The 10,784-nt window shown below is 44.2% G+C and overlaps 1 protein-coding gene and 1 pseudogene across 2 annotated transcripts in view; one reads left to right on the forward strand and one right to left on the reverse strand.

Moving 5' to 3' along the window:
- Positions 1-2,554, forward strand: part of cfap96 (cilia and flagella associated protein 96) — a gene marked incomplete at its 3' end in the record, with an annotated part of 7,290 nt that extends 4,736 nt beyond the window's left edge. Inside the window, exons 7-8 of the mRNA XM_084332247.1 lie at positions 1,119-1,285; positions 2,500-2,554. Of these exons, the coding sequence (XP_084188373.1) occupies positions 1,119-1,285; positions 2,500-2,554 (222 nt within the window). The remainder of the gene's footprint in view (positions 1-1,118; positions 1,286-2,499) is intronic.
- A 5,044-nt stretch (positions 2,555-7,598) lies between these two features.
- LOC311242394 (PDZ and LIM domain protein 4-like) overlaps positions 7,599-10,784 on the reverse strand; it is a 4,279-nt pseudogene continuing 1,093 nt past the window's right edge. Inside the window, exon 3 of the transcript in view lies at positions 7,599-7,788. The product of the transcript in view is annotated as a PDZ and LIM domain protein 4-like (transcript). The remainder of the gene's footprint in view (positions 7,789-10,784) is intronic.

A 10,784-nucleotide genomic window follows, 5' to 3' on the forward strand; every position in this document is an offset into this window, starting at 1 on the left:
TTGGCTGAATCTTGTTTTGGGTGGTGATGTAAAAACACCTGCATCATAGCAGGCTCAGGATGGGCAAAGTAGTCTATAGCCTGTTCATCCCTGTCTCTCTCCTCCACAACCTGGCTTGACTAGACATAAGGAGAGAGAGATGATTACAATTAACTGGTACATTCAGGTCCAGAATTGTTGGAATTCCCTGACGTGCAAAAAGCTGTACAATTTAAACAATACCATACTGGTAATGAGCAAATAGTTGTTTATTCAATGAATGCATGGAGCTGTTCCATCTTATTTCATTTGATACTAACTACTCAGTTCATACAGATTTCAAGTATTCAAATATCAATGATGAATATTGCATAAGGTTTACACAGTTAACCTTCTTGTTTTATATTCATGTTCAGAGAGGAGTAATAGTTAGATCTTTGTATGTGATTTATATGGCAATTAAATCAATGGGTGTGCTTGTTTGTTTGGGGAGTTTGACCTACAGTTACAGTAATGTGCCTATAGACAGTGAATCTGTCTATAGTCCCGCCTCTTTATGCGAATGTATGAGTGAATCTGTCTATAGCCCCGCCTCTTTATGTGAATGTATGAGAGTGGATCTGTCTATAGCCCCGCCTCTTTATGTGAATGTATGAGTGAATCTGTCTATAGCCCCGCCTCTTTATGTGAATGTATGAGTGGATCTGTCTATAGCCCCGCCTCTTTATGTGAATGTATGAGTGAATCTGTCTATAGCCCCGCCTCTTTATGCGAATGTATGAGTGAATCTGTCTATAGCCCGCCTCTTTATGTGAATGTATGAGAGTGGATCTGTCTATAGCCCCGCCTCTTTATGTGAATGTATGAGTGAATCTGTCTATAGCCCCGCCTCTTTATGTGAATGTATGAGTGAATCTGTCTATAGCCCCGCCTCTTTATGTGAATGTATGAGTGAATCTGTCTATAGCCCCGCCTCTTTATGTGAATGTATGAGTGAATCTGTCTATAGCCCCGCCTCTCTGTGTGATGTGTATGATAGATGATAATGATGATGATAATGGTGATAATGATGATGATAATGGTGATGATGATGATGATGATGATGTATGTGTGTATGTGTGTGTGTGTGTGTGAATCAGATTGGGGGTATGAAGGCGGGGACATTTGACATTTACCCCTCCCACTCTGCTGACCCGTACGCCGTTCGCCAGCCCAGGCCTGTCAATCAGGACAATCGGATCTTTCGTCCCACCAACGGACCAAAGAGCACGCCCGTCAAGAGCATCATCACCCTCAACGTCGACAGGTCTCCTCCCCCTCTTCGTCGCCGTAGCTGAAACTGTTAGCGTATAATCTCTGAACCTGTTAGCATATAATCTCTGAACCTGTTAGCATATAATCTCTGAACCTGTTAGCATATAAACAGCAGAATCTGTTAGCATATAATCTCTGAACCTGTTAGCATATAAACAGCTGAACCTGTTAGCGTATAAACAGCTGAACCTGTTAGCATATAAACAGCTGAACCTGTTAGCATATAATCTCTGAACCTGTTAGCATATAAACAGTTGAACCTGTTAGCATATAAACAGCTGAACCTGTTAGCGTATAAACAGCTGAACCTGTTAGTATATAAACAGTTGAACCTGTTAGCGTATAAACAGCTGAACCTGTTAGCGTATAAACAGCTGAACCTGTTAGTATATAAACAGTTGAACTGTTAGCATATAAACAGCTGAACCTGTTAGCGTATAAACAGCTGAACCTGTTAGCGTATAAACAGCTGAACCTGTTAGCATATAAACAGCTGAATCTGTTAGCGTATAAACAGCTGAACCTGTTAGCATATAATCTCTGAACCTGTTAGCATATAAACAGCAGAACCTGTTAGCATATAATCTCTGAACCTGTTAGCATATAATCTCTGAACCTGTTAGCATATAAACAGTTGAACCTGTTAGCATATAAACAGTTGAACCTGTTAGCATATAAACAGTTGAACCTGTTAGCATATAAACAGCTGAACCTGTTAGCATATAAACAGTTGAACCTGTTAGCATATAAACAGTTGAACCTGTTAGCATATAAACAGCTGAACCTGTTAGCATATAAACAGTTGAACCTGTTAGCATATAAACAGCTGAACCTGTTAGCATATAAACAGTTGAACCTGTTAGCATATAAACAGTTGAACCTGTTAGCGTATAAACAGTTGAACCTGTTAGCATATAAACAGTTGAACCTGTTAGCGTATAAACAGCTGAACCTGTTAGCGTATAAACAGCTGAACCTGTTAGCATATAATCTTTGAACCTGTTAGCATATAAACAGCTGAACCTGTTAGCATATAATCTTTGAACCTGTTAGCATATGATGAGTTAGATTCATGAGTAAACAGCTGAATCTGACTGTTAACATATGAACAGCTGAATCAAACTGTTAACTTGAATCTAACTAGTGGAATCTATACTTCTACTCTAGCTGATGTTTGGCTTCTGTGTTTGTGTTGTTGTTTTTCAGGGCGGTGCATTCTGATAACTACACCTCCTCCATCCCAGCTATCATCACCTTCTGACTACGTTACCTATATAGACCACCGCAACACTTCCGGGATTCTGACATCATGGAGAGAGCGGGGGTAGAAAATGAATGAAAGTGGATGAGAGCCTTGACATTAAGTGGTTGTAGCTACGGCTGTGGGGGTGCTAGAGACATGATCCAATAGACTTTTATATACGCCTGAGTCTCCTGAACACGGCGCGACCAATCCCAAGTCGATCGGCACTTTCTCTGCCGAGCTATAGTCACTTTTCGGCACCTACTCCCAAACTACGCATGCGCAGATTGCCCACGGAGTCTAGGTTCGTCAACCTGCGCATGCGTAGTTCGGATGGATCTTGGATCATGTCTCCAGCACCCCCACAGCCGTAGCTACAACCACTTAATGTCAAGGCTCTCATCCACTTTCATTAATTTCTCCCCCCGCTCTCTCTCCCATGAGCTCAATGTAACGCGGAAGTGCAGTGGTCTATGCTGCATTACTACTAGAGAACTTCATTACCCATACTGCACCACCAGAGGACTTCATTACCCATACTGCACCACCACCAGAGGATGTCATTACCCACACTACACCATCTGATGACTTCATTACCCATACTGCACCACCAGAGGACTTCATTACCCATACTGCACCACCAGAGGACTTCGTTACCCATACTGCACCATCAGATGACTACATTATCCACACAGCACCATCAGATGACTACATTACCCACTCTGCATTACTACCAGAGGACTACTTTACCCATACTGCATCAGCAGGTGTCTTGAATACAGAAATCAACCAATTGATGGATAAGAAACCACACGCCGATTAAATGTTTTAAAGACATTACATTTTATTGATTATATATAGATACAATACAGCTTTCATCTTCCTATGGAGCTAATAAACTACCTACAATGCGTCACAATGTTTCACCAGTAGGGAATAAAGAGTGTTTATATGTACATTGAGTCAGCATGTTTATATATATATATAATATATATATGTATACCCACAAAACTCAACAGTGATTAAAAAGTCTGTACATTCGTCAGTATTCTTGCTAATATCATCATATCCCAGCTGCTGTAAACAGGACAGCCATTGATCCTTCCCTTTAGTTTATTACTATTGTTTGAAACACAAAAGGAACTCTCTGTCCTAGATGACTGTAGTTCAATCTCAGCAGATTCTAAACTTGAGCTCCAGACCTGGTGGAGAGAGCTTCCTGTTGTGGTTTTCTAACCATAGCCGCCCAGCGAAGATCAAACTATAAGTATTACACCCAGACGACAGTGGCTCAGGAGGTAGAGTGGACGTCTGGTAATCGGAAGGTTCCCGGTTCAATTCCCGCTCCTCCTGGGCAGCTTGTCGAAGTGTCCTTGAGCGAGACACACAAGACATGCAGGTCGGCACCTTGCATGGTCGCCTCCGCCGTCGGTGTGTGAGGGAATGGGTGAAATGTGAGGAACAAAATTGTAAAGCGTTTTGGATAAAAGCTGTTATATAAATGCATTATTTACCATTTAGCAATTATTTTAGTGTTACAACCAGCAAAGGTAAATATTTTCATTTGTGTTTTGTATCGTAATGTTACCTTGATTCCATGGTAACTACCACAATACTACAAGTCTCTGTGCGATCTTCGACCAATCACAAGAGCACAACTACTCTGACGTTAGTGACCAATCACAAGAGCACAGCTACTCTGATGGTGCAGAGACCAAGGTTCAATTCCTGACAGCGGTACCTCCGGTTTGGTCAGTCGTCCCTACGGGTGGGAAGCCGGTGGGGTATGTGTCCTGGTCGTTGTAAACTGCGACTCCTACTGGTCGGTCGGGGCGCCTGTTCAGCAGGGAGGGGATCTGGGGGGAAATAGCGTGAACCCCTGCATGCGTTACGTTCCCCCAGTGAAACTCCTCGCTGTCAGGTGAAAAGAAGCGACTGGCGACTCCACAGGTATCGGAGGAGGCATGTGATAGTCTACACCCTCCCCAGACCAACAGTAGGGCAGCATGTGGTAGTCTACACCCTCCCCAGACCGACAGTAGGGCAGCATGTGGTAGTCTACACCCTCCCCAGACTGACAGTAGGGCAGCATGTGGTAGTCTACACCCTCCCCAGACCGACAGTAGGGCAGCATGTGGTAGTCTACACCCTCCCCAGACTGACAGTAGGGCAGCATGTGGTAGTCTACACCCTCCCCAGACCGACAGTAGGGCAGCATGTAGTAGTCTACACCCTCCCCAGTCAGACAGTAGGGCAGCATGTGGTAGTCTACACCCTCCACAGACTGACAGTAGGGCAGCATGTGGTAGTCTACACCCTCCCCAGACTGACAGTAGGGCAGCATGTGGTAGTCTACACCCTCCCCAGACTGACAGTAGGGCAGCATGTGGTAGTCTACATCCTCCCCAGACCGACTGTAGGGCAGCATGTGGTAGTCTACACCCTCCCCAGACCGACAGTAGGGCAGCATGTAGTAGTCTACACCCTCCCCAGACTGACAGTAGGGCAGCATGTGGTAGTCTACACCCTCCCCAGACCGACAGTAGGGCAGCATGTGGTAGTCTACACCCTCCCCAGACCGACAGTAGGGCAGCATGTGGTAGTCTACACCCTCCCCAGACCGAGAGTAGGGCAGCATGTAGTAGTCTACACCCTCCCCAGACTTACAGTAGGGCAGCATGTGGTAGTCTACACCCTCCCCAGACTGACAGTAGGGCAGCATGTGGTAGTCTACACCCTCCCCAGACCAACAGTAGGGCAGCATGTGGTAGTCTACACCCTCCCCAGACTGACAGTAGGGCAGCATGTGGTAGTCTACACCCTCCCCAGACCGACAGTAGGGCAGCATGTGGTAGTCTACACCCTCCCCAGACCGACAGTAGGGCAGCATGTGGTAGTCTACACCCTCCCCAGACCGACAGTAGGGCAGCGCAACGGCCAGGAAGGTAATTAGCGTAACAACAAAATTGGGGGATGGGAGCAAAAATAAATAAATAATAAGATAATAATAATTATTATATATATACGTATATCACATGACTCCCCAGGTCTATAGGATAATGAGGGACACAGTGAGTGAACTTTTCAAGTCTAGACTGTACAATCCCTTTTAAAAAAAGTGTATTTGGCCAGGCCGTCTTTTCATACAGAGCATCCCACCAATGGAAGTCAATTCCTCAAACAATTAGAGTGTCCACATCATACCATTCATTCAAGTGCAGGGTTAGGGAATGGCTCATTGAAAACCAGCACTGTCAACACTGAGGTGTCTGTGTGTGTGTGTGTGTGTGTGTGTGTGTGTGTGGATATGGTGCGTTTGTCTATGTCTGGGTCTCTTAATATGTCATGATGTGCTCTGTCCTTGTGTCCATGACTGTATTGTGACCTGTATCCCTACTATGTCTATGTGCTCTTGTTGTGTTTTTATTCTAATGTTATTTATCTTGATTTTATTCTGTTTTGATTGCTAACCCTTTTTTTACACAGGATGTTAGCCTGTACCTTCTGGCAGGAGGGGGACTGCCAATGGAAATTAGCCTTTTGGCTAAAATTGGGTGCATTTACATCTGTAAAATGTTTTATTAATGTACACTGTCCCCCTTGAACAAATAAAGTAAACCAAACCAAAGTAAACCAAACTAGATCAAGTCTTTAATCAAACGTTATCTTTATTCGGTCATCGTAATGCACATATCATTTGTCTGCTAATCTCAACGCTTTATTTGAGCTACAGAGAGTTTACAGCGAGTTTATAACAACATATTAGAACCAGCGCCATTACATCAACATTCAAAATTGGCATATGTACAATTACAATATCTACAAACTTAATTTCCAGGCTAAGAATGTGAAAACACAACCAAGTAGGTACAGTATGTCACGTGTGTGTGTGTGTGTGTGTGTGTGTGTGTGTGTGTGTGTGTGTGTGTGTGTGTGTGTGTGTGTGTGTGTGTGTGTGTGTGTGTGTGTGTGTGTGTGTATAACTCTTTGGTGTGTGTGTATATATAACTCTTTGGTGTGTGTGTGTGTGTGTAGAACTATTTGGTGTGTGTGTGTGTGTGTAGAACTATTTGGTGCCTGTGTGTGTATAACTCTTTGGTGTGTGTGTGTATATATAACTCTTTGGTGTGTGTGTGTGTGTGTGTATAACTCTTTGGTGTGTGTGTATAACTCTTTGGTGTGTGTGTGTGTGTGTGTGTGTGTGTGTGTGTGTGTGTGTGTGTGTGTGTGTGTGTGTGTGTGTGTGTGTGTGTGTGTGTGTAACTCTTTGGTGCCTGTGTATGTGTGTGTGTATAACTATTTGGTGTGTGTGTGTGTGTGTGTGTGTGTGTTTGCGTGTGTGTGTGTGTGTGTGTAGAACTCGTTGGTGTGTGTGTAGAACTCTTTGGTGTGTGTGTGAGTATAACTCTTTGGTGTGTGTGTGTGTGTGTAGAACTCTTTGGTGTGTGTGTGTGTGTGTGTGTGCGTGTGTGTGTGTGTGTGTGTGTAGAACTCTTTGGTGTGTGTGTGTGTGTGTGTAGAACTCTTTGGTGTGTGTGTGTGTGTGTGTGTGTGTGTGTGTGTGTGTAGAACTCTTTGGTGTGTGTGTGTGTGTGTGTGTGTGTAGAACTCTTTGGTGTGTGTGTGTGTGTGTGTGTAGAACTCTTTGGTGTGTGTGTGTGTGTGTGTGTGTGTGTGTGTGTGTAGAACTCTTTGGTGTGTGTGTGTGTGTGTGTGTGTGTGTGTGTAGAACTCTTTGGTGTGTGTGTGTGTGTGTGTGTGTGTGTGTGTGTGTAGAACTCTTTGGTGTGTGTGTGTGTGTGCGTGCGTGCGCACATGTCTGTCCACATAGTCCTCGTTCGTCCTCGGTCAGGCAGGGGGTGGGTCTCAAGCGGGGGGGGGGCGTTCTCAGGCGGGGGGGGGGGGGGTCTCAGGCGGGGGGGTCTCAGGCGGGGGGGGGGGGGGGGCGTTCTCAGGCGGAGGGTGGGTCTCAGGCGGGGGGCGTCTCAGGCGGGTGGGTTGGCGGTCTCAGGCGGGGGGGGTCTCAGGCGGGGGGGGGGCGTTCTCAGGCGGAGGGTGGGTCTCAGGTGGGGGGCGTCTCAGGCGGGTGGGTTGGCGGTCTCAGGCGGGCGTGCACGGTGGCCGCGTGCACGTGGCAGTAGAGCTGCCCCTCGATCAGGTAGTAGCCCTGGTGTTTAAGCTCCGCCCCGCAGAGCGCACACAGGAAGCAGGCTGGGTGACGCCACTTCTCCCCAGCATGCACCACTGGACCACTGCAGGACACACGCAGATATTATATACATATATAAATTAAGGCTGAGACCACTTATCGATTTATCGTAGGGATGTTCGATATTGGCTTTTTTACCGATATCCGATATACCGATATTGTCCAACTCTTAATTTCCGTTACTGATATCAACCGATAATGATATATGCAGGGTCCCCCCCCCCAAAAAACTGAATAATTTCAGGTAATTAACATTACGTATCTCTTGTCATGGAATTAACACAACTTTATGCATACCTTTGACAATAAATAAAATAAGAATGAGTTCTTACTTGCCTGGGTAAATAAAGGTTAAATAAATGTAAAGAATATATATTTTGATCCACTTTTTCTCCTCTTTTTCTATTTTTCTCCCATCCCAATTTCACTGTGCCAATTCTACCCTCCCCTGTCTTGAAAGTTGCTTGCATATGCCCCCCACTGGCCGGTTGTAGGGAGGATAGAAGCCTTGCATCACGTGTCCCCTCCGATACACGAGGAGGCAGCCTGTCACATCTTTTCACCTGCCAGCGCGGACTCTCATTGGCGAGGTGTAACGTGTGGGAGGCTCACACTACCCCCGCCATTTCCTGTCTCTGCTGTGCAGGCGCCCTGACCGACCTGTAGGAGTCGCTGTCCACAACATCCAGATTACCACCCATCGACTTCCACCCGCTGACTCTGCCAATTGAGTCAATATGATGGCCGGCCCAAGCCGGAGGCAACGCCGACAGCCGGATTCGAACCCGGTGTCTCTTGCGTTGGTGACGAGCGCAATGTCCGCTGCGCCACCCAGCCGCCCTTTTTTATTTTATTTTTGAAAACCGATACAGATCATTTCCGATATTACATTTTAATGCCAATGTCAGCCGATAATATCGGTAGGCCAATAATATCGGACATCCCTAATAATTATCGATAACTGCGTGACATTTCTTTTGCATGTGTAAAAAATTATTAAATACTTTATACTATACTAAAATACTAGGTCTTGTGGCATGTTTTAGTTAAAACATCCCCATTTCATGTAAATTCAGTTGAATTGCAACTCTGCACTGTGCGTTCAATAAGCAGTGCACTCCTCCATCACATCCAGAGACCAGACTGTAACATGAGAAGGATCACTGTGGTCGTTTTCAATGGGGAAAATCTGTAACACTAAAGATGGCGGCAACGACAAAGAATTGCTGCAAAATAAACATAAATTTGTATAATATATGAGAAATATATCAACGTAAATTGGATAAATTATCAACAATATAGCAACCGATTATGTCTTCCAACATGGAGGACAAGTGAGCATTGTGAAGATTCAGTGAAAGGCCCTCTAGTGTTCGTGTGTGAGATGACATGGACTTAGAGCTCAGCAGGGCTGTAAAGTACTTGAGTAATTGTACTTTGTTACAATACTTAAGTACTGTTTTGGGGGATTAGTACTTTACTCAAGTATTATTAGGTTTGTATACTTGTACTTTTACTCAATTACATTTCAGATAAAAAAAATAAAATACTTTATTTTACTCCTTACATTTAAAATGCAGACCTACAAAGTAGAAAGTACAAATCTCGCAGGTCCAACCATTTTAATTAGTATATTTGTTTCTCTGGCCGAACTAACGTTAATGTTATTAATAATCCTGCGGACGCACTTTATTTAAAAACAGCCAATCAAATCCCCATCAATGGAAAATGAACCCGCCCATACCCCATGCTGATTGGTCCTTGTGCAAGACTATATAGAAAGCGGGGATCTTTGATTAAACACCTGCTATCAGAAGAATAGACAGTCAGAGTGACGAGCTACAGAAGACGGCCACAAACGATAGTACGAGTGATGAAGAGGACGAAGCGGAACACTTCATTGCTCCGGAATAAAAAAAAGTTTTACTTTTAAGTACTTAAGTACATTTAAAAGTAGAATATTTTTTTAACTTTTACTCAAGTGTGTTTTAGCCAGATACTCTGACTTTCACTTGAGTAAGATAGTAAGTAGTTGCTATTCATGCACTTATCGGTGTTTCATTACACTTATGACTGCATGCTTACCAACTGTTTTGCCTGTTTTATTGCAACACTTCATCTAAGAAGGGAGATCCCCCCTTGAACGGCCCTTCTAAGGTTTCTCTCCTCCACATTGCCTGTGGTGCATTTTTTCCTATTGCTAGGTTTTAGTGAGTTTTTCCTTACCTTTGCGTGGGGTACGTCTGGGAGTGTTGCATTAATTAAATAATATTTTTTGACTTTATGGTATTTTTGTTTTGTTCTTGATTTATTGTGATGTTTCTTCTTGACTTGTTTAACACTTTCAGTGCCACCAGGGGGCGCACGACTTAGTGCTTGAATGCCACCATGGCTATGTGTCTAATCTGCCGTCGCTTATCAAAGAATCATTTTCCAGTCAGTGTTGTCAAGGCAGATTGGTTTTTTATCGCTTCATTTCCGTTTGAGAGCATTTTGAAAAGCACCCGTTTTGAGGTGAAAAACAGCCCATTCTGTGATAATCGCCTTTTACTGGAATATTCCAGAACGTTGATATCTGTCGGCCTATTTATGAATCGTTTTCAAATAAACGCTAGATGATTAATAGTATACGTGCACGCACGCACGTTCGAGGCGCGCGCGATGATAATACCTGCTTTCATTTCCTCGTCGATTTTACAGTGAAACAGCTGGAGCACATATCACAAAAAAGCTTATATCTTCATCAAAACGAGTCTGATTATCCTAACACTGATAACATAGATTCCTTACCTGACATCAGATGGTATCCAACTGGTATATTCCAATTCCTGATCACCATTTGAAAAAATCGATAAGTGTATAGATCTAACGTGTATACAGTAGAACTCATGATCCGCGGGGCTCAGAGCCCCCTGAATGAACTCTGGTACTCCGGCTGCATGGGTGAGAAGTGAAATGTGGACTGGAATATTTTTTTTCCCATCCATTTTCATTGAGTCCATTCCAAAAGGGTGATTTACCATCTGGGAGACGATAGGG

This window comes from Notolepis coatsorum (assembly GCF_963971535.1).
Source record: "Notolepis coatsorum genome assembly, chromosome: 16".
Lineage (NCBI taxonomy): Eukaryota > Metazoa > Chordata > Actinopteri > Aulopiformes > Paralepididae > Notolepis > Notolepis coatsorum.